We start from the raw sequence: 25,427 nt of genomic DNA, 5'->3' as shown, positions 1-25,427 counted from the left end.
AATATTCTTTAGATTATTAAAATGTTCTTCACACTAAGAAAATTTTTTATTTTAAGAACTGATCTCTGACAGGCTCTTTGGGGAACTGAAAACGGTTCTTCTATGGCATGTGAAAACCCCTTTTGAAAAGCGTATGCTGTTTTTTATCAGTCATTGTGTTGAAAAAGACCTGCTTTAAAATGTTCAGAAGGTCTGTGGGACTGAATAAAGGACGGGTTTGAAGCGGCTCGAGGATGAGTGTATGATGGCTGTGTGATTGACGGCTGTCTGTGTGATTGACGGCTGTCTGTGTGATTGACGGCTATATGTGTGATTGACGGCTATATGTGTGATTGACGGCTGTCTGTGTGATTGACGGCTATATGTGTGATTGACGGCTGTCTGTGTGATTGACGGCTGTCTGTGTGATTGACGGCTGTCTGAGTGATTGACGGCTGTATGTGTGATTGACGGCTGTCTGTGTGATTGACGGCTGTCTGTGTGATTGACGGCTGTCTGAGTGATTGACGGCTGTCTGTGTGATTGACGGCTGTCTGAGTGATTGACGGCTGTCTGTGTGATTGACAGCTGACAGTAACTCTCTCTGGTTCTGGAAACCCTCACTGGAGGGATCATGAATGTGATGGAAGTCTCTCTGCTCCAGTGCTGTGTGGCGTTCATGCCCTGGTCACCCGCTGTCGGACGGGCCGGAAGCGACTCGCTCGGATGCGCTCATGTGGACGGATGAGGAGATCCTGCAGATGTGAGAGGAGGCAGAGGGAGTCCGAGCATGACGGAGAGGTGAAGCTGAGCTGGAGGAGAAGAATGGCTCTGATTCAGGCCTTTCATGTCTGCAGGCCCATGCGTGTCCAACAGCGTGTGTGTGTGTGTGTGTGTGTGTGTGTGTGTGTGTGTGTGTGTGTGTGAAGGGGAAGCGGCTCAAAGTGTTGAATGGAGCTTTTGTTCTGGGCCGGCTGTGGCTCTTTTACATTCTGCAGTGCTGCAGATGGAAGTGAAGCGGCCCGCATGAGACGAGCATTGAGACGAGCTCCTCCTCCCGGGATGATCCGAGCGCCACTCCTCCTCGTCCTGCAGGAGTGAGTCACCGGAGCACACGGCCCCAACACACTCCGCTTCCCCTATCCTGACGGGCCGGTCCCTCAGGGGGAGAGAGGGGCTCGCTGGAAACATTCACAGAACTACTGGAAATGGGGAAAAAATAAAGAAAAAAAATTAAATAAATAAATAATAAAAGGATTAAAATGAATAATTAAATAAATATATTTAAATAAATTAAAATTTGATTAAAATAAATTAAAATAAATATATAATAATAAGATTTAAAATGAATAATTAAATAAATATATTTAAATAAAATAATTAAAACTGATTATAATAAATAATACAAATTAGATTGAAATAGATTAGATAACCAAGTAAACAATAAAAGTGTGTTAAAAATAGATTTAATAGAAGTAAACCATAAAACATTTGTTTAAATAAATAAATAAATAATAAAAATATTAAAATAAAGTATTAAATAAATATATATATTAAAATAAATAAACAAAACAAAACAAAATTTTATAATAAATAATACAAATTATTCAAATAGATTAGAAAAATAAGTAAACAATACAAATGTTTAAAATAAAAATAAATAGATATAAACGTAAATAGATTAAAAGAAATAAGTAAACCATAAGTTTATTTAAATAATTAAATAATAAAAATAATAAAATGAATAGTTAAATAAGTATATTCAAATAAATAAATATTTTTGTTTATAAATGATGTTTCCCATATTAAAAATATATATAATTTTTTTTTAACATTTAGATTACATGAATAATTAAACAATGAACATGTTTAAAATACTAAATAAATATAAAAACTTATTTAAAACAAGTACCCTAAACAGCAAACATTTTATTTAAATAAATAAGTGAGTAGAAAACACTTAATGTAACTTAACAGATGCAAATTTTTTCCAGATAAAACTTTAAATAGAATAGTATACAATTTAAATGAGTATAAAGTGGGTCTTACATGTAAATATCGCTGTGTTTTGGATGTCAGGATGAGGATGATCATATTAAGTGGCCCTTGGCCTCTAAAAGATCGAGATCTCCTGATAGACAAACATTTCCCCTGAAAGTTTGCGTTAGAATAGTGAGAATAAAATGCAAGAGCGTGATTATAAACTGTGAAAGCGCCGGGTGAGTAGATGAGTTCACCTTAATGTCCTCTAGTCTCATGTCCCTTCAGGGTCTCCGTAGGGGTCTGACTGCTTCAGGGAAAAGATGTTTGTTTGTTTATGTTGTTTTCTTTCTCTTCAAATGAAACACTTAAAGTGTGACTCTGTGTGATAAGCATCGACTCTTCCAGCTGTTGCTCTTTAACTAGAAAACTACATAATGAATGAAACCCCATTCGGAGCTGGGATCTGGATCGGGGGGATCCAATCCTGTTTTACTTTGAGAAACTGGCAGGAAAGTAAGATGGATCAGATCCCGGATAGCAAAACGTGGGATTTCCAAATGGAGATGATTGTGATCCAGGCCCTACAGTGAATGATCATAGAGGCGTTCGTCAGGGTCTTGCGCCCCCTGCTGGATCAACAGGGGTGATACAAACATTATCCCTGAAAGTTTGAGTTTGAATAATTTGCAAGAGCGCAAATACAAACTGTGAAAGCGACTAGTGAGTAGATGAGTAGTAGATCAGATTACCAGTTTAATGTCCTCTGTAGTCTCATTTACCCAGCTGACACAAATATGTTAGTATGTTTTGCTAACATTCCCATTAAGTTATGAAAGGGTGATTCTCCAACTACAGGCACTTTTGTGTCCTTGGCCTTTTTTTGTAAATAAATAAACACACAAATGCACAAATACATTGTCGTTATGAAGTTCATGCTCCAACATCCCAGTAACCACCAAATCCTGCCCCTGTTTTCTTATAAAAATGCTTTTGCAAGGCTGTTTATTAGCAGATTTAGCAGTGTTATGCTGGTCCCCAGCCCAGACTGGCCCTCTTTGAATGCTTAAAAATTATATTAAAGGATCGATTTAAAAATATTTTTTAAAATTTTTGTCTTAAGGACAAATAAAATAATATCATACCATCAAAATTCCATATGTATATCACAATTTTAAACTATTTTTGGAATAAAATAAGTCTGTCCACAGGTTTTCCGTCATTTCCACCTTCCTCAACAAAATCCACCTTTATACATCCACCTTAAATATTTTATTTACTTGGTAACCATGGAAATAATAGTGAAAAGGACGTATTAGTTGAAGATGAAACTTCAGGCACATGTGCTCTTCAGCACAAGAAAATAAATCAAGGTAACTCTATAAGAGTATGTTTATTCAGCGTCATTTCCACCTTGGCTGTAGTTCGGCTGAATTATGTACAACAAATATGAAAATAATGTATTTATATTTATTACGAGTAAACAACATGCTAAGTCCAAAGGTAGCTAAGCCTGACATGAGGGAGTGCTAATACTGCAGAAGAACTGCTAACATGACATTTCCACCTCTGAGAAGTTACAGGCGTAGCTTTGGACATGATATGTGCCGTTTGTGTGCGCTATTAGCATGTTCTCAAGACATATTTGTGCTTTTGGACTCAGAACTTTATATATCACCATTCCAGTGCACTCTATATTTATTTGTAGGTTATATTTAAGGAGCTGAAGTCGATGGCCAAGAAGTCACAGGAATACAGGGACAGAATAAAAGCAGATCCAGTTAAATATCAACAGAAAATAGAAAAGGACAGAGAAAGATATCGCAGGAAAAAAGAAAGAGGAATAGTGAAACCAGTCTCAGCGGTCTCCAGAAAGCAGAAGGAAAGAGAAGAAAACAGTGGAAGATCAGCTATAGATATAGCCACTGCGAACGCTGTGTTGGCCACTACTAAACACACCCCGACACCAGACACTCGCCCAGGGAGGAGAGATCTGCATCCAGGGCTAGGAGGAGATAGATCAGGGCTTTCAGAGATGTGTCTGTGGTTAATATACAGCTGGGTGATGCCTTGAGAAAGATAGACAAGACTCACCACAGAGTAAAGCGGCAAGACCAATGACGGAGGACCAGAAAAACTAAGGAGGACTCTAACCTTTCAAAACACCATCATTTCTCAGCTGAGGGAGAAATATAGGAGAGAAACCTCTGCCAAACACCAGCGGCTGATCAGCTGACAAAACTCCTAAAATCCTCCAGAAGTACAGGCTAATGAAGTTTGCAACGATTGGGTATCTCAGCAAAGCTCTTGAAGACGACTGCAAAAGGGGCACAAACCTTAAAGTATAATCGAGGTTTGCAATTAAACTAAATTAGCAGCACCACTGAGGAGTAAATCCTCAACACGTAGATCTAGATCAGCGGCCCATTGGTTCTTTTCTTGATTGACACTGGGCTGGCCCAATCACATCTTTAATGTGAAGTATAGAAATATTAGGCTTGTTTGAGATGCGCCTTGCCTCGCCTGAGAGTAGGCGCTGCAGTGAGAGGAGGAGTGATGAAGAGCAGGCAAGCCGGACAGATCTCTCTTCTCGCAGTGGATCTGACACCTGCGAGATCAAAGACGGATATCGCGGGATTCACCGGATTCACGCTCGTGCACAGTGTTGCTAATAAACTGGATGTAATTCAAGTTCTGTTGCTTTTATATGAAAATAAATAAAATGAACAAGACACCCAAAGTAGCCTACTTATTTAATTCCATCCCAAATACATGTTTATCAATATTTTTTTCTTTAATACACACATATGTGTTTTTATTTATTTATTTTTTTTTTTTTTATAAAAATGTAATTGCATAACCCAAAGAGATAGCACTGTCAGATAGTTTGGGAATATTCACACATAACATATACATAAAACATGATATTGGAGTTTTAAAATCAAACATTTTAAAAGAGAACAATACATCACAGTTGTTTAAACCAATGAGCTTTAAGCTGTGTCGTCAGCAAGTCGTTTCCCATCATGCTTTTGATCAGCGCAGTCGGTGGAGAGCAACTGCGCTCGACTGCAGAATCCGACACCTCCGCCTTGCGCTCGCGAGAGATTTTTGACATACGTCAGCATGACATCAGAGCAAGGCGGACCGCACTCGGACACATTACTAACCAGCATGCATCTCGCACTGATCACCGGTGATCGATTCTGCGCAGATTTTGCTCATCTCAAACAAGCCTATACTCTTTCAAGTATAGAAATTAGTACAAAACTAATTATTTTTCAATGCATTTGTTTTACAATATATGGCTATTATCATGGGATTAATATTATAACTATTATTATTATGTAGTGTAATGTACACTGACACTGTAACTAAAAGAGGTTTTAATTTTTCTTTGTTTCTTTGAGCTTTTCATTTTTAACTCTCAAAGTGCACCAGATTGATGATTGCCAAAATTGTTGCTGCATACCCCTCTGACACTGGATAGTTGTGTCCCTGTCTATAGCCCTTGCGTTGAATACTTTTACATATATATACAGTATATGTGTCACGGATGCATCAGCGTCAGCACCAGACCTCTACTCTCCGCCTACTCGTTCAGCATCCCCGGAGATCTGATCACCTGCACCTGTCATCATCACCTGTCGACAATTCCCTGTCACTTCACTCACTGTTTAAATACACCACCAGTTCCCTCTCTCAGTTGTCAGGTCTCATTGATTCTACATCGACATTCTGACTCACTCTACCTGAGACGAAGACTTAACCACTTACCTGCTTCGTATTCTCACCTGCATCTTTGGGTTACTCAGCCTGTCCTCCGAATCTTCAGTCTTCATCTGCTTGCCTTCTCCAGCCCGTCTGCCTTCTACTGTCCATCATTCATCTACCATCCTGAAACAGATAAGAGACTTCGTCAGATCTATATCATCCATTGACTCATCTACATATATCTCTCTTCGTTTACTTCCCTGCCGTGACTGTTCCTCAGTGCTTAATAAACACCATTGCAAACTTTACCTGTTTGTGTTGTTCTGATTCATGACAATATGCTTATAGTCGTGGAACGAGTAGCCTATAGTTAATGCGGGCGTGTACGCATGTGTATACTTTCATTATGGTGTTGTTCATAATGGCGTTTCATTATGGTGGTCCGATGCGACCTCCATAATGAAACGCCCCAAAATTCAAAGCACCTTCTCTTAACCCATATGGAAAAGGTTTGCTAAAAACACCTGTGATTCTTATATGTTCCAACAGAATATTGTAAGGGACATATATGCTGCAAAAACCACATATATAAATTGCATAATATTAATGTATTTTTAATCACATTATGTCATACATGTCCTACATACAACTAAAGCCATATAGATTTTCATGATGTAAAAACATAGGAAAATAATGCTAATTTAATATGAATGTCCAGCATGGACGTGTAAACACAGTGCAGTTTACCAGTCAGTATAAGGCTGTACTTCACTCATGCTTGCTCTTATCTTGTCCTAAGTCGAGCCCTATGCCTGTAGTCAATCATGGTTACTGTATATACTGTATAATCAGCCTTAGATGAAACACAACATTTAAACTACACACACAAGCACACATTTATTAGAGTGTGTTCTACAAGAGACAGTTGCATATTTCACATATCAATAGTTTTCATTTTAAATCCTGCATCACCAGATTTCATTTTCATTTGTGACAATTTCTCTAAACTTTATCACAGTACTACTATGGTATACTACAGTTCTATTCTTAACCTACAAACATGAAACTTTCCTAAATGTCGAAGTGATTCGTATGCGTATCACTCTAAAAAATAATTCAGTGGCTTAGTAAATATCACAGTAATAATTAACTTTATTAACTTAATAAAATCTCTGAATATCATTTACTTGATAGTTTGAGTTGAACATACCGAAATAATTGACTAAAACTCCAACAATTAATTTTGTCTGACATTTACAGTTATATCTAAGTTTGAAGTTTTTCACTAAAATAATTTAGTATTTGACTAACCAATTATTTATTTAAAATACACTGAGCTAATATATTTGAGAAATTTCCATCACAATATTTGAGAATGGATAATTAAACTGATCTGTTTCAAGAACCACAAATAATACTTAGATAAAATCAATATTATTAATATTTAACACGCATAAGAAATTGATTAAGTTTACTCAATTAAAACAATGCACCCCTCCCCCACCCTCTGACGTGACGACGACAGCTCAACGGTTGAGTGAGCGCGCGTTGTATGAACTCTCTCTCACTCTCTCTCCAGTCCAGCACAGTTCTCCTCTTCTCTTCTCAGCGTCGCAGAATTGGTGCATTTCCTCTGTGAAATTCAGGTGTGTGTATGTCTTATTTTATCTGTATAATCATTAATGTACTTTAAATCATTTTATTTAATGCGAAAGAACATACAGAGACACAATGTTACTCATGAATTAAACGAGTGTCAACTCGCGCCTGCCTTTTCGCGTGATTGTAACGCCTTGCATATAAAACACACGACTATATTCCTAAAGATAATGAATATAACTAATTTGGATGATAAACTGTCCTCAGAACTGTGCACTGTGTGTTTATTGGCAGGTGATTGAGTCAGTCGCGTCGCAGCATCTCTCGGCCGTGAGTGACGCAGGACGGCGGTGTAAAGTTAGAGGTTCCCCCGCAGAGGCGAGCCCATCTCCGGCACGAGAACCAGCGCTGATCCGGTGGATACTGGATAACAGACCGGTTGATTACACTTGAATTACTTGAATGTTTAGGCCTAAATGTTTAATTTTTACTTCGAAAATGTTTCTTTCATTAGTATACAATATAATTGTAGGCAATATTGTATACGTGTTAAAAATAGTGTAAAATATGCTGTATTGCTGTAGGCTACTCATCGACAATAAAGGCCTATGTCATGTAGTTATACCGGTGGTTGTATGGAATATTTTTACAAAGGTTTAGAGGAAATAAAAAAGTTAATATTACTGGCATATAAACACAGTTAATATTACTCATAAATATTTGTTTTTAAATGCCCCCCCCCCCCTATTATTTCTACTCAATTTTATTTGTTAATGTACCAAATGCAGTTACTCAGATCTATTTCATTTGTTTTACTTACATTTACTCAGTTAATAAAGTGTATGTAATTGATTTCACTGCTTACAAATCTAATCAATTCTAAGTGTAAAAATGTTTCACCAAAAAAATGGAGTAAATCATATTAAAAGTTTTTAGAGTGCATCACCACCAGAGTTCATGTCACATATTCCAGCCAATTTTCAACATTTTAATCACTGTTCTAGAAACATATTTGACTCAACTTTGTTCATTTGCAATATGTTATGATTTGTTCACAAACAACAGGCCCAGACAGTTCACAACTAATGTAAATACAGTCTTACAATGTCATTGCTTTATAACTGCTCTTTCAAATCCTGTAGGAAAATTAACAGTCTTCATAAAGATCAGTGATATTCTGACAGTAATCCTCGAACCGGCTTCTGCACTGTACAATTTAAAGGGATATTCCACTTTAAAATGAAAATTTTGTCATCATATATTCACCCTCATGTTGTTTCAAACCTGTATGAATTTCTTTCTTCTGCTGAACAGAAAGGAAGATATTTAGAAGAATGTCAGTAACCAGACAGTTTCTGGTCTCATTGACTTCCATATTAGGAAAAAAATATACTATGGAAGTCAATGAGACCAGAAACTGTCTGGTTACTGACATTCTTCTAAATATCTTCCTTTCTGTTCAGCAGAAGAAAGAAATTCATACAGGTTTGAAACAACATGAGGGTGAGTATATGATGACAAAATTTTCATTTTAAAGTGGAGTATCCCTTTAAAAAATTGCCAACTGCATATATGTGAATCAGATGTTGGTCATCAAAACATGAAATCTGTATGAAACACATAAAATGTGTATAAATTCTATATGACTTTAATTTGACTAGCATATGATTCAATATAAGAACTTTAAATAATTTATATATGAATGTTATATGAGTTTTATATGTTTCTACTAGTACCATACACTTTTGAATACTTTTGTCATGTAAAACTCATATAAGTCTTTTAACAGTATTCATATATAATGCAAAAAAATAAAAACTACAAGTTATATGTGTGCTATTTAGTATGAAATGGGCCATAATCGGTCTGATTTTGTATAGGACATATATTGGCCTTATATGAAACACAGAAGGTAATTCTGTCCGATTTAAGTAAGGAAGATATATGGTTGCAGTATATGAACCATGCAGGTTTTTTTCATATGGGAAGTGTCGAGCATCCCCATAGCACCTGCAACAGAAAATCTCTGGAGCCGCCACTGTTTGGAAGTGCAATTTGATTACCATATGCAGTTTTAGGGCGTTTTTCCACTGGGTTCATTTGCTGCGGTCCGAACCCGAGTGCGCTAGTTCCCGGCGCCCCCCGCAGCGTTGGTCTGGTTTCACACTCAATTAGTTGTATCGAACCCAGGTGCGTTTGCAGTGATCTTACGTCATCGCAAACGCACACGGAAAATGCATGGAGGCTGGCCATGGAGGCTGGCCATGGAGGCTGGCCATGGAGGCTGGCCTGGAGGCTGGTCATGGAGGCTGGCCATGGAGGCTGGCCATGGAGGCTGGCCATGGAGGCTGGCCATGGAGGCTGGCCATGGAGGCTGGCCTGGAGGCTGGCCATGGAGGCTGGCCATGGAGGCTGGCCTGGAGGCTGGCCATGGAGGCTGGCCATGGAGGCTGGCCATGGAGGCTGGTCATGGAAGCTGACGGAGCTGGAGCAGCGGTGAGATAGAAAGCAGGCAGAATGGTTGCGATGGGAAAGGATATATTAAGTCCAAAAACTCTCTTCAATGAGCTTCTAGCTTCGAAGACTAACATCAAATTGTTCTTCATTGAAAATGAAGAAATCGATGCTCTTCTGCCAGATGACGTTCAGACTGTCCGCGGCACAATGACAGTCCATCAGGTAAGCCTACTAAACTCAAATAGTCTAACATTTTCTGTGGGCCATAACATAACATTAATATAAATTGAAAAGTGGTGGAAATGACATCTCTGAAAGCGCTCTTCAGAATAACTGTTAAAAATAATAATATTCCATGGATTTCTAAAACTGGCCACTGTTATACTGTGTTGGAAGCTCCATGAACAAAGATAGGAAGATTGTTTTAAGTGTGTTTTAAGAGAGTGAATTTCCCATAAGCTCACAGTGCCAAAAGTGCCTGTAGTTGGAGACTACAGGAGAATGTTTTTTAAAGATTCAAAACGTAATTTTTTAAATGCATTAAGAATGTTTTTTTCCTGGTTCATGTGACAAGCAGCCGGTCTACATAACCCCGGTCTACATAACCCCGGTCTACATAACCCTGGTCTATATAACCCCGGTCTACATAACCCCGGTCTACATAACCCCGCAGGGCAAACAGTGCTATGAGCATCAGCGTCACGCTTGACGGCTCAGAGACGAAGCAGGGAAAGACATGACCTGCACTTTAAGCTTTGATGGGCTTTTGATACGACTCCAACCTGTGCTCCCCTGTGTATTCCTGGACTTTTATGATATTTCCTGTCTTCTCCATGGCTGTGTTCAGCCCAGACAAAACGTTGCACAACGTTTTTTAAACAGAAACGGTGATGCGTTGAACACACTGTTCTGATGACGCAAGCGTTGCAACTATGGCAGCTGAGAAGGACATTCTTTGTGTTCTTTGTGAAGAATTTTCGGAGCCTGATGAAGACGGTATAAATATGTGTTTAATACTACAAAATATGCCCGATGTTACAGTTACTGCACTTGCCGCCCAGAACACTAGAGAACATCCCAGTGGAGTGAAGGGATTGCTGAAACTGAAGCACACATCTTACCTAATTCAGACTAAAACACGTCTATTTAGCCTCACATACTGACTTTATTTGTAGTTCATACTGTTTTAATACCCTGTATTTTCTTTCTCATTTTTAGGAAAAGCACTTAATTACCATTGTTTATTTCTATACCAAATGTCATACACTTGCAATGAAGCTAAAAATATAAACAACTACATCATTATGTTGATGATATCCTATAATGTCTTCTAATATCCTCAGTTGTTGCGTATACCGAGCTGCATCCAACACATTTGTAAATTACTTTCCTTGAAGCCATTGTGCGAGTTCACTTTAATACCGTGTGCTTTATATACATGTTGCTGCTGATTGGACTGCAGTTCTGACACACCCACCAAACAAGAGAAGACGTATCTCACACCCCGTTGTACACCGGTGCACGCCGCTTCCAGGACACATCACGTTCAACCCGGAAACCGTAGCAAAACGTTGCGCACCGTTTTGATCTTGAACATGCCCCTGTTTGTTCTTTGCAGGTTTAATGTTGATTAGTCTCCCCAGGTGTTTCTCATTAGCCACGCCCGTGTTATCGTGCTCGTCTGCCTGTGTTTATATAGCCCATTGTTTCACTTGTTAGTGATCTAGTGATGGTGAAATGAAGCTTTGTGAAGCACTGGGGCTTTCCCCCTCTACTGGTAAAATGGTTCATTACTCGAAGCTTTTCCACACGTTGCACACTAACGACATCTTGTGGTCAAAAGGTGGAAAAGCTGCCTTTCTGTCCCAGACAGAATTTTTCATTTTCCATTTAATAAATCACTCTGTGCTCTGTAAACCACAAAGCAATACAATTAATCCTCATAATTCATGTGTAAGTGTTGATGTAGTTTGTATACAATGTATGAACAAACAACTGTATGAATTAATTTATGAAAAAAAAAAGTATAATAAATGGGACTAATTCACTTATGAATCTGCTTTGATCTACAAATGCAGCCTTTTTCACATAAACTTCAGCCTCAGTCCTAATCCTATGAGTTCATAGGCAAGGCTCATGTAAGCATATATAATCAAAATAAAAGAAAATTGTGTGGAATGGTGAAGTGCTTGTGAACTGGGGAGCTGACATTTTATTTTGTGGGTAATTTAATAAATTAAAGTCTTTTTATTAAGGAACAGGACTTGTCCAACAGTGTGAGGGCTAAGTCTATCTCTTTATCCACTACTGGCGAAGGGCATGACACTGGAAACCTGCTCAAGGGGTTCACGCTATTTTCTAATCTGAATACGAAGCAGTTCTTAAAACATTAAAAAAACTGGATGTTTTGAATGTTCAGAAAACATTCAGAAATAACGTTTTCATAACATTCTCAAAATGATCGAATGTAATGTTTCCTCCAGCGTTCACATAAACCAAGAAAAAACATAAAAATAACTGGACATTTTGAACATTTAAAAACATTCAGAAATAATGTCTTCATAACTTAATGGGAATGTTTGCAAAACATGTTGAAGTCTGTGTATTATTCCTGCTTGCCTGTATATTTTACACACCTTGCATTCCTTCATTGTTTGTTTCTTTGTTTCATGTGTCTGTGACTTCATGATCTCTTCAATTCGCTTTAATTATCAAACAAGTAATGTTTAAAAATGTCTAGAAAGTCACAGAGATGATTTTACACAGAGACGTAATATTCATCTTTCAGGGAAACAGAGCCAATCATCAACACTACGCATTTTCTTCACAGCAGTCCCTTGTGTTTGACTTCTCCTCGACTGTACCAAGTATAGACAACAGTGCCCTCTGCTGGCTCACAGAGTTCACTACAGCCTAGAAGTATAACTACACTGCACCATTCTACCAGAGTTCCTCTGATACACAAAGTTAAAGGTGTGAGAGACTGAACAGAAAGTGAGGCTTTATTTGTTATTGTTCACGTGATTCTCTGAGAAGAGTCGAAGCGCAGATACAGGGCTTCAGTGTAATACATGCAGGAGCCTCAGTGGGGGACATCACTCATGGAGGTGAAGAAAGCCCATATATTCATTTGAAAGTATGAACAAAATGTGATCATGTTGTTTAACCTGATGTAAGATGTTCCCATTTTTCATCTACTGGGAGTTTGACAAGTGGCCCAATCCGTCGACTGCGTATCTGCAAAGTTTGGAACACATTCATCTATTAAACATGTATCTTCAACATTGAGAAATGCAATCAGATAATCAGATATAGGAACTTAGAGTGTTGTGTTAGGAAACAAGACATTTTTACATGTCTTACACCACTATTACATGTCATTTTTACACTTTGATTGAGAGAACTGGTTTCAAGCATTTACATTTTTAAAAAGTGTTATTTTAAAGATTCTTACATTTTATTTGGAGGTCTCCTACACATTTATCTTACAATCAGGGATGGCAACTCCGGTCCTGGAGAGTTTAGCTCCAACCCTAAAAAAAACAAGAAAAAAAATAACAACAACACACACACACACACACACACACACACACACACACACACACACACACACACACACACACACACACTGGGACTGCTGCTTTCTAGCAATCCTGAAGACTTTGATCAGCTTGTCTCTCTAAACGTCTCGGTTACTAACGTAACCGCGGTTCTCTCTAGATGACGGAACGAGTGTTGCGTGAGCTAGCTTACGCTACGGGAAAATCCCTTTTCTCTGAAGCCAAAAATTATCCTTAATTTTGTATTAATTTAAAACGCATTTGCTGCAGAGAGCAGACCTAGGCGAGGCAGCTTGCGCGCCTATTGGTCGCTCTGCGGCAACTGCTGCAACCTATCGAGAGGCTGCTCGTGACGTAAGAACCGAGGTTACGTTAGTAACCGAGACCGCAGAACGTTCAACGTAAATTCTCAGCGCCCTGAAAGGGGTGGAAAGCACCTTGGGGACATAGCCATGTCTCGGTTTGGGAATGACTTTGGAGTCATTAGGCCCAAACTCAAGGCACGTGGCGCTCACAGAGAGCGCATGCAAGTCACCCACCCGGCTCGGCTCGGCTCGCTTTTCGCTCCGTTTTCCATTGCAGATAGTACCTCCACAATAGTACCTGGTCGTCATAGCGACGCTGCAGGAAACTGCCGTGACTTAATCTTCTACACGAGGCACCCGCTACCCACACACACAGGACAATGGAGGAAATCGAGTGTATGCTGTTTTTGGTGAATGATGACGCAGTGAATAGTGACGATTCTCTCTGACCAATCAGCAGTCTGCCGTGTTTTCACGTCACATTTCGTCTATTATCACATCGCCTCAGCTCGCTCAGAACCTCGCCGGAGGTGGTACGAAAAAAAGTACCTGGAAGCAGGTACAACTTTTACACAGTGGAAAACCAAACAAAGCCGAGTCGAGTCGAGTCGAGGCGAGCTGGTTCTGTGTAGTGGAAAAGCGCCATATGGTTACAAGTTTCCAACATAGTTAAACGATTGGTGTTTCCCGAAACTTTAGATCCAGCGGACATTCACATTCAGCATCATAAACTTAATCATAAACTCTCGAGCTGAGGTTAGAAGCAGAGTTTATTGTTAAATGATGTGAACTTAAATAGATCACGCAATAAGCAAGCCAACATTCATTACATTATATAACTTTCATCCAAGTTAAATACTGTACATATACATTTTAGTGTGTCAACCATAAGTGCCATATAACAGGTGCAAAATATGTACACAATAAAGGATAAAACTGTGAATATTACATGTAATGCTATATTTGTCATTTATAAATATTTTATATGTATTAATATATAGTGATACATGGTCAAAGCATATATAGCAGTATTTTGAAAAATACAAGCTCTAGTTTCCCATATATGGAAATCTGTTATGTAATATATAGCAATATATTTTGCAGTATATTCCCATATATTTTTGTTCCTTAAAGGTGCATTGCGCAAGTCTCTGAGTTTTTGCAGAACTATGCCCCCTCTGGCGGCAAGCGAAACTGCAACAACAAAAGTTTTCTTTTTTTTTATCTTATGTGGAGTTTGCGTTGGTGTTTGAAATGAACTACAAGCCGGTCTCTTAGAATCCATCTTCTACGGAGAATGGTGGCGAATACACAAACCTGCCAGACATAGCCAGGTGAGCGTGCCGTGAACACGCATGACGTCACGCCCAGTCTAAAATTCCGACCCGAATCCCTCTTATTTATTTTACTGTACAGGATTATAGAGACAATCGCAGTGATCAGAGAAGGGCTCATTCAGCCCATCAGGCAATTGTTTAAGCATGTATGGGTTAGAAAACGGGTATTTTTAACATGAAAAGTTGCGCAATGCACCTTTAAGTGTTGGTTTCAGGAATTGTGACTAGCTGGTTAGTTTCTCCAACGATGCATCACACTATGGTAGTTAATCAGCGAGTTGCGTCACTGTACAGGAAACACAGCCCAGACTGAGGTAGCGAGTTCCACAGCTTTGGAGCTAATACTGAACAGGCACTGTTTAGATTTCAAGAGAGACAACAGGACGGTTAATATTTGATCAGAGGAAGATCTAAGTGATCTCTGGGGGAAGAAGAGACAAATGAGATTTGTTGAAGCCAGGCTGTGCAAGCTTTAAATACAAAAGTTAAAACCTTATAATCAATTCTAAATTTTCTCGGTAGCCAGGGTAAGTTTGCTAAGATAGGAGTGATGTGCTTCCACTTTTTTATCCCCGTCAAGAAATAAGCTGCAGCGTTTTGAGCCAGTTGCAAGTGTGAAAGAGAAAACTGGTTGAAACCAGCATATATGACTAGTATATTCAAGCCATGTTGAAATGAAAGCAGAAATTACCATTTCTAAATCATTCACCCCTGGGTTCACAGACAAGGCTAATCTTAGAATATATCAGTGCCATTGTTTTGTCTCAAGATGAACTCCAGTAATGCTTTTTTTCTAAGGCATTGTTACAAAAGCTATTTAAATGTCCTAATTGAACCAAGCCTAATCCTAGCTTAATCTAAACCCTGTCTAACCAGGCCTAAAAGATAGAAAAGATTTAATATTCGGTAGTCACATACATTTTTTAACTCCGGATTGAAAGTGACTCCCAAGTTCTTTCCATGAGTGTAGATATTTGCTTGCAACGTTAAAACCGTTAAAACCGTCTAAAAAGCAAGTGGGCCCAGACAAGATGACTTCTGTCTTGTTGTTTAAATACCAAGTTCTGGCATGGAACTCTATGGGCCCTATCTCACACACCCGGTGCAATGCAGCGCCAGGCGAGACGCGAGTGTTTTTAACTAGTTTCAGCCCGACGCAGTTTTCATTTTCTCATCCTGCGCCAAGTTGTTAAAATAATATTATTACATGGCTTGGCTGAATTCCAATGTAGAATGCGGTGTTATTTCTTGATAACAGACGCTGCGAAGTATAACACACCGTTGCCATGAAAAACAGAGCGTTGCTATGGACGAACCGTAGAGACGGAACAGACTATTTTCTTTAGCGGAAGCAATACAATTGTTTTTAAATCAATATTTTGTGTCAAATTATTGATTTATTTGATGGGTAGCCATGTAATAAGCGGGATAATGTAGAGCGAGGCGGTTGTTATAGTGAATAACAACCCCTTCAGGATTCAAGCTCCGCTTCGCGTCGAGGTCCTGGTCAGCCTGTCGGGGTGTATTCGCTATAACAACTCTACATTATACCTTACATAATAATTAATAATAAACTGAGCCATTGACCAACTGAAACCTGCTCTAAAGTCAATGGCACAATATTATTTTTGTTATTTAAAAAGCGCATTAGTAATGTGCGCCTATAGGCGGGTCCACAACACACACACTCTGCTTATTAAACACACAAGGACACACAGCACCACACACACATGCCATATATTAAAATAAAAAAGATAAAAGATTATTATTGTGTACATAAAGATATGGTGGATTCCGGCTTGTCTCGTAGATGTTCTGCTTGCGCACTTTTACCTCGCGCACGAGCAGATCCGTTAGCGCTCTGGAGACGCGTTCGGTCTTTCCACTATCAGATTCCGTCATGTAAATAGCGAATCCGCCGTGGCGTGAGCACAACTGGCATTTAAAGGGAATAGGAGATGAGACTCTGATTGGTTTATTGCACATTACGCACAAAACACACCCATTACTCATTAAGAGAATAGAGACAACCCTTTTAGACCATGCGCTGTGCGCTTTAGACATGGCATTTTTAGGCATGGTTTGCTTATTAATTCCTAAATGAGCAATCATAACAGTTTAATCTAAGCGTTATGTTAACAGTCGTGTGGAGTGATTCACTAAGTATATAAGGGTAACACTTTAGAATAATGGTCCGTAGTTAACAAGTAGCTATGCAGTAAGTAATAGGTAGTACTGCATTAACACCGAACTTAATACTATTAACTAATATGGAAGCAATATTAACTAAGCAGTAAGTAATATCTAATTTAGTACAAAGGTAGTTCCTTGGTAGGTATTTGATTATTACTAAAGAAATATATCCTCATTGAGAACTACTTGTGAACTAAGAAAGAAAAACCAGTTAATTACTAATCACAAAAGTAACATGTCTAAAAAAGTGAACAATTGTGGGTTTTTTTTTTTTACTCTTAACATGATCATAACATTTCAGAAGCTTGTGCCTCAAATGGGTTCTTTGTGGAAACCAGTTTATGAATATTATATTCCCCCAAATACATTAGCTACATGTTGAGATTGTGACTACTACTCTTGCCAAAGGATGGACGTATGTTTATTTCAAACTTAAACATAGAATAATACTAATAATGATCATTTGTTTAAAATTTTAAATAATTAGGAAGTGATGCTGACACTCATGATTGGATTAGTTCACTATTATGAGCTCATATTGAGTGTCAGTTCAGTGTCTCAGACTCCAAAGACCTACCTTTATGTTACAGTAGCCGCCTGAGGAGGACTTCTCTTTAGGATATGAATATAAACATTGATGTTCTCTTGTCAAAAACTATTTACATCCTTAATGAAGAAATTGGCTGCATTTATGTTGCGATAATCGCAAAACCACATCTTCCAGTTTACAATGTTTGTTAGAATATTACTAGTGCCTCACAGAAATGTATGCCTGTATATGTGTCAAATATAAAATTAAATAACTTGTATTACTTGTGAAAACATGCTAACACAAAATGCGCCAAACAATAGGCTTCATTTTTTTTTTTTTTTACTCCAAATGTTTATTTTCGTTATGACATTATGAAATGAGATTGAAGTAACATATGATAATCAATATATTTTTCTCTAGTGCAGTGTTACTGAAGTGTTCCTTTTTAACGATTTATAGGCTATTGTTATTATTATTTTATGTAGCACAGCACATAGCTTATGCCTACAAGGCACAACAAACCTGGTGTTCATTTTATATATATATGTATATGTGTGTGTGTGTTTGTATTCTGTACATTTTAAAAAGCAATTTTAACCTGAAAAATCTAAAATGTATTCCCCAAATCGTGCAGCCCTATAGTTTCTCTTGATATCTGTATGTTCACAGTGTTTGTTTTTTTGTGTTTTTTTCAGGGACCAGATGCTCAACTGAGTCCTGCTGACTTCAACATTCACATGAGTTTAAGGTTAAAACGAGTACATGAACATGGTAAAGTGAAAAATCAAACACCATGGAAATGAAAGGTATGTACTATGTTTCAGGAATGGCACAAAGGTGTGTGACTGGTTAAGTCTCTGTCTTTAGTTCAGTGTGTTAAATAATGTGCTTTTTTGTCATTTGTTGTGTATATTTGGATTATGTTGTGTTGTAAATAAATCAAAAAGCCATTCTTTCTTAAATCTCCTCATTCTTTGTGCAAGGTTGCTCAGAATGACAGGGCCTGATCGCTCCTGATAGGGCCATTATGGGAGGGTCTTTGTCTTTCTCAGGTGTGAAAGAAATTAAATATTCATGATTTCCACGCCTCTTCGCAACCTCTAACCTTAAATAAACTATGTACAAATAAAGAGCAATAAATAAAACACACAAATAAAGTGTCTTTGAATTTAACCTGAAGAAATCCTGAACCCATACTCAGAGTTAGTGCACACACATTTAGGAGCAGTGAGTAGTGAACACACACACACACACACACACACACACACACACACACACACACACACACACACACACACACACACACACACACACACACACACACACACTTGTTTTTGCAGTTTTCTTTAACCCTCATAAACTCCACCCTCTTTCAACACTTACCAGGAAGAGACTGACTTATTTCTCTTTTCTGTCATGCTGACTCTCCTCTCTCTCGACAAACGCAATAAAGAAGCAGCGATCAGTGGAGAATGAAGACAAACACTTTCAAGAAGGATTTGTGAGACATTTGTTTCTGAACAGACAGCAGATCGCTGTGATTCTCAAGGTTATTCACTTTTAAACCCGTCGTTCAGAAAGTGAAAGTAAAGTTTGTGTTGCTGGAGCTCAAACGGTGAAAATGGCTTCACTAAATGTCTCTGTTGAAGAGCTTTCTTGTCCCGTGTGCTGTGAAATCTTCAAGGCTCCTGTTGTTTTATCATGTAGTCACAGTTTCTGTAAAGAGTGTCTTCAACAGTTCTGGAGAACCAAGAAAACTCAGGAGTGTCCTGTCTGCAGGAGAAGATCCTCAAAAGAAACTCCTCCATATAATCTGGCGTTAAAAAACTTGTGTGAGTCGATCCTGAAGGAGAGAAATGAGACTCGTTCATCAGGATCTGAGGAGATCTGCAGTTTACACAGTGAGAAACTCAAACTCTTCTGTCTGCAGGACAAACAGCCTGTGTGTATAGTGTGCTTTACTTCACAACAACACGTCAATCACACAGTCAGACCCATCAGTGAAGTGGTTTCATCATATAAGGTAAGACAAATGTCTCGATTTACATGTCAGTGAAAATGACATTTGAAGGCCAAATATGGGAACCCATACTGAGAATTAGTAAACACACATTCAGTGAGTCACACACACACACACACACACACACACACACACACACACACACACACACACACACACACACACACACACACACACACACACACACACACACACACACACACACACACACTTTCCTTCACGACTTCCCTTTACTTTAACTTGTAAAGAACAATACTTAATCATAAACACAAATATTACATTCATGCACTCAATATTTCTCTCTGCCATTTTACTCAACTTCATATAACATTTACTGTGCTGTGAAAAAGTATTCACCCGTATCCTGATTTCTTCTGTTTTTGTGTCTCATACTAATTTAAATAATTTTTAATTTAAAACTTAAAACAAAATACAAGATAAAACACAGGCAAACTGAGTAAACAAAGAATACAGTTTTCAACACCTATCACCCACCTATCACTCAAGCCGGACGCTTGATATAACTGTCTTTTCTTTGCAGAACTGCTTTAGTTCAGCCATATTGGAGGGTTTTCAAGCATGAACTGCCTGTTTAAGGTTCTGCCACATCATCTCAATTGGGTTCAAGTCAGGACTTTGACCAGGACAAACTAAAACTTGATCTGCTTTCTTGAGCCGTTCAGAGGTGGATTTACTCCTGTGCTTTGAATCACTTTCTTGCTGCTTGAGCTTCAACTTACAGACTGAAGATCTGAGATTCTGAAAGGGAATGTTCAGGGAAAAAACATAATAGAGGCACTTTAAGACATTTAACCAGCTTGATGCTGTTGGAAAAGTCCTATTTAAGTGTTGATTTGATTGAACATGACTGCAGTAATCAGGACTGGTTGTGTTTAGTCCAGCTGAACCACATTATAAATACATTTCATAGATTTGAGGGATTAGTCACTACGGGGGCAAATACATTTTCACGCAGGCCTTGTTGCTATTGGATAACTTTTTACTTCAATAAATAACATTGTCTTTTACAAACTGTACTTTGTGTTTACTCAAGTTGCCTTTGTTTTATAGTAGGTTTTAATTTCTGTATCTAGTATTCTGAATTTAGTATGAGATGTGCACAAAAATAGAAGAAATCAGGACGGGGGCAAATACTTTTTCACTGCATTATATGATCATATCACTGTATTGTGTTCTCTTCTTCTCTTCACTGTAATCTGGTGTTTTTTGTTCAATGCTAGGAGGAGCTCAATACAGCACTGAAGACCTTACAAGAGAAACTTAAACACAGAGAAAACATTAAAGCAGAGTTTGAGAAAACAGTTCAACACATCAAGGTGAGGAAACAGAATCAGGAGTCATGTATACAGTTATGATTTAATATAATGGATTATAGTTGATTATTTCTGTAAATGACGAGATCAATCTGCTTCTGGATCTGTTCTATGTCGGGTATCTGAGTTTATCTCTGATATGAATGATGTGAAGTGTTGATGTGTGTCGATTGAGATGATTGAAGTGAATGTGATGTGATTTCAGTCTCAAGCTGAGCACACAGAGCGTCAGATTAAACAGCAGTTTGAGAAGCTTCATCAGTTTCTCAGAGATGAAGAAGAAGCTACAGTCACTGCACTGAGGGAGGAAGAGGAGCAGAAGAAGCAGATGATGAAGGAGAAGCTGGAGGAGATGAACACACACATCTCTGCTCTTTCACACACAATCAAAGACATGGAGGAGATGATGAAAGCCAATGACGTCTGCTTTCTGAAGGTCTGATTCCAGATCATTGGTTGATCATTGGTTGATTGATTGAGTTGTTGATGATAAATGGTGTGTTTGTTCTGCAGGAGTTTCCAGTCTCAATGGAAAGGTGAGTGATCTGCTCCTGTCTCTGGTCTCTCTGGTTCTGATCCAAAGCCACTGCAGTTCTGACTCCTGAATGTTCTTCCAGAGTCCAGAGCTCACAGCCGGATCCACAGAAGGCTTCTGGAGCTTTGATTCATGTGCCACGATACTTGGGCAACCTGCCGTTCAGAGTCTGGAAGAAGATGCAGGACATCGTCCAAAACAGTGAGTCTGACTGCAGGAGATCTGAGCTGGAGAGTTACAGGTTCTTCATGACACACACTGATAGATGCATGTTGCTAGCATGATGCTAACATGGTTAACATAGGCTATTGCTTGCATGTTTTAACAAGATGTTAACATGATTAACATGGTGTTAGCATGATAAACATGTTGCTAGCATTATGCTAACATAATCACCATGTTGCTTGCATGTTTTAACAAGATTCTAACATGATTGCCATGATGCTAGCATGATTAACATGTTGCAAGCATGATGCTAACACAATTAGCATGTTGTTAAACAAGATGCTAACATGATAATCATGTTGCTAGCATGATGCTAACACAATCACCATGTTGTCTGCATGTTTTAACAAGATTCTAACATAATTACCATGATGCTAACATGATGAATATGTTGTTAGCATTATGCCAACATGATTAGCATGTTGCTAAACAAGATGCTAACATTATAGGCATGTAGCTAGCATGATCCTAACACAATCACCATGTTCCTTGCATGTTTAACAAGATGCTAACATGATTACCATGATGCTAGCATGATTAACATGTTGTTAGCATTGTGCTAACTTGATAAACATGCTGCTACTGCATTTTAGTTAGCATTATTGACGTTTTAACACTTAGATAATCGCTATTAGCATGTAGCTATTCACTGCTAGCATGTGTAGCATGATGGAAGTCCTGTTTTCTATCATTAGTCAAAAGAGCCAATCACCAATCATCTTGCTTAACAGTTGCTAGGCTACTCTGTTTGGTTGCTAGGGAGTGGCTTGGTAGCTGCCAATGATGATACAGCAAAGGTTGCTTGGCAGTATAAATGTAAACCAACCGCAACTCCTGACATTCAGATGTAAAGATATCCCTCTTTGAATTTGGGTTGCCAGGGTGCTCGACAGTGGTTGCTAGGGCGTGGCTAGGAAGTGTTGAAGGTGATTTATGATTGGCTGTTTGCTGCCCCGAGTCAAACGCACCCATCCTCATGTTTCTATGACACTTCTACTCAAATATATCCCTTTGATCTCTTTCAATGGAAGTCTATGGAACTTGTTGCTATGGTGCTCTAAATGGTTGCCAGGGCGTGTTTTATAGCTTCACAATGATCCTGAGAGACTGATTGGTCGTCTGAGTAATATGAGCCCGCCCCCTTGTCTCTATGACACTGTGATCCAGAGTTCAATACAAAATCCCTCTGCAATTTACCATAGTAGGAGAAACACATGCGTTTCATGGGCCGTCCTTCGCCATAGTGTGTCTATGGGGCAACTTTGAGCAGCTCCTGCCCCCCAGGGGCGACACTATTACCCCATTGTGAGGTGTGTTCTTACAGAGCCTGCCAGCCTCTTCAAATGTGGTAAATTACACGTTTCTACAAAGTTTTCTCAATGTTAAATCTAAGGGATTTTTCGCCCAATTTTACATAATAAATTTATTTTGCTAATAAAAGATAAAGCTCACCATTCCTCAATAATCTGCAAGAGAACAATAGTGATGCTTTGCCACTAATAATAATTTCTCAATCCAACATAATTAGTCAATCAAACACAACAGACTGTCAGAATAAACTGTTTTAAACTGATACACAGACTATAAGAGGCAATATAATGAAGATGATCAGATGCTGATGAAGATCACACACACACTTACAGTTCTTCATCTACAGCAGAAATCTCAACACATCTCATTGATTTATTATTTTAACTTTCCCAAAGTATCAGTTTCTCTTGATGGACACAAATGTCTGAATCACACATTTAATGTTTGTAGTTGATGCCGTTAAACACTGATGATAAAACGAGTGTGAAACTAATAACAGCGCTGACAGTGATCAGAGGAAAATGTGTTTGATCAACAGGACGAGAGTCATAATTCATAATAATCTGTGTTGGGTTCACTGTTGATCATTATATGAAGATCAGAATAAAAGCATCTGTTGATTGTGTCTCATCAGCTCCTGTGATTCTGGATCCAAACACTGCAGATCCACGTCTCGTCCTGTCTGATGATCTGACCAGTGTGAGACTCAGCGGGAACAATCCACTTCTTCCTGATAATCCAGAGAGATTTAACTGTCTCTGTGTTCTGGGTTCAGAGGGTTTTAACTCAGGAACACACTGCTGGGATGTGGAGGTTATGGAGAGTAAACGCTGGACTCTTGGAGTAACTACAGCATCAAACCAGAGGAAGGGAAGTGTTTTCTTCAACACTGATGTCTGGAGTGTGACGTACAGAAGGACTGGATGGACTCCAGGTTCAGGTTTTCTTGTTAAACAGAAGCTTGATCGTGTGAGAGTGAATCTGGACTATGACGGAGGAACGGTGTCGTTCTCTGATCCTGTAACTAACACACATCTACACACATTCACAACCACCTTCACTCACACACTCTTTCCATTCTTCTGGTGTTGTTCTTCCTCTCTGAGGATCTTACCGGTCAATATTCAGTAAACGTCACTCCTGTAGATCTGGATCTTCCTGCTTTCATCATGTTTCCAATATTTAATCCATATCTCATGAGTAAGAGTGCTGTTGATCTGAGTATCAGTGCGGTGGCTGTGATTGGGCCGTGATGATCACATGACTGATATCCCTTACGGATTGTTCATTTTATGACGTAAACTTCAGTAACGTTCAAGTATACTTTATGTAGTGAGTAGGGGTGTAACCAGGGCCGTTTCTAGCCTTTTTGGCACCCTAGGCGAGATATCTACCAACCCCGTAGTACAAGTATGTAAAATTCATCAGAATTAAATATTATTAATATTAAACTTCACCAGAAAAACAGGCAAATAAAATGCAAAAAAAACCTAAATGACTATAATCAGCTACATTTGCTATACAATAATACACAGTTACCACTTTCCAATAAAACAACCATGCACATCCATGTTCAAAGGAAGTAACTGGTAACCAAGGACTTAAAACAAATTGACCATGGCATATTTGAGCATGTTTACTTAACATCGCTTTAAAAGTGGACACGTCTAGACTTAATAGCTGCAGAAGTGTCAATAATGTCATCATAGGACATCTTCTTTTTTCTTCTTACGATACTAAAATAAATAATGCAATGGTAATAATAACTGATTAATAAACAAATAAAGGAATACTATACTATGCTCATTGTCATCATTCACAACAGTACAGTACAGAAAATAATAATTAACGTTAATACAGTGCAACAAAATATATGTCACTATATGCCCTTTGATACTTCTGCACCTTTAAGTGGCTATGCAGCATGACACTATATCACTATAACACTCGATGCAGGTAACACCAAATAAACCAAGTACACCTGGCTGCAGCCTGCAGATCGGGGCGGGGCTGCACCTGGGGCGGGGCTGCACGTGCAGCCCCGCCCATAACGCTTCTCATTGGTTAGGGGCAAAGTGATGACGTCGATCGAGGCGGGGCTGCACCTGGGGCTTCTCGTTGGTTAGTGGCACAGTGATGACGTCGACGCCACGGTAAACAGGAAATGCGGTTGAAAACTCATGCGCCATATCGCGCTGACGCTTGCGCAAATTTGAAATAATACTTTAATAAAATGATAAAGTATTAAAACAACTCTAAAGTAATAATGAAAGCAGCAAAAAGTAGTTGAGCATATATCCATAGTTTTAACTATGTCTGATCTAAGGTAAACATAAGGAATTACAG

General features: G+C 38.7%; 2 protein-coding genes across 3 annotated transcripts in view; both read left to right on the top strand.

Moving 5' to 3' along the window:
* LOC309479449 (putative inhibitor of apoptosis) overlaps nt 1-25,427 on the top strand; it is a 135,569-nt gene that overhangs the window by 65,547 nt on the left and 44,595 nt on the right. The gene's annotated exons all lie outside the window — the stretch shown is intronic.
* On the top strand, nt 18,907-24,881 carry LOC309479417 (nuclear factor 7, brain-like). Its single transcript, XM_082143545.1, has 6 exons — nt 18,907-19,679; nt 20,918-21,013; nt 21,216-21,446; nt 21,524-21,546; nt 21,628-21,746; nt 23,716-24,881. The coding sequence occupies exons 1-6, from the start codon at nt 19,278-19,280 to the stop codon at nt 24,210-24,212; spliced, it is 1,368 nt and encodes a 455-aa protein (XP_081999671.1). The 5' UTR covers nt 18,907-19,277; the 3' UTR covers nt 24,213-24,881.

The sequence above is a fragment of the Leuciscus leuciscus genome (assembly GCF_965113295.1).
Source record: "Leuciscus leuciscus genome assembly, chromosome: 17".
In the NCBI taxonomy this organism is placed as follows: Eukaryota; Metazoa; Chordata; class Actinopteri; order Cypriniformes; family Leuciscidae; genus Leuciscus; species Leuciscus leuciscus.
Note: the sequence above shows the minus strand (reverse complement) of the source record. Positions and strands in the feature narration are given on the sequence as shown.

Excerpts from the sequence above, each read along its gene's own strand:
- LOC309479417 (XM_082143545.1), top strand. The coding sequence starts at position 19,278 with ATGGCTTCACTAAATGTCTCTGTTGAAGAGCTTTCTTGTCCCGTGTGC. Across the intron at positions 21,014-21,215 it reads AAACAGTTCAACACATCAAG|TCTCAAGCTGAGCACACAGA; the intron begins GTGAGGAAACAG and ends ATGTGATTTCAG. Across the intron at positions 21,547-21,627 it reads TTTCCAGTCTCAATGGAAAG|AGTCCAGAGCTCACAGCCGG; the intron begins GTGAGTGATCTG and ends ATGTTCTTCCAG.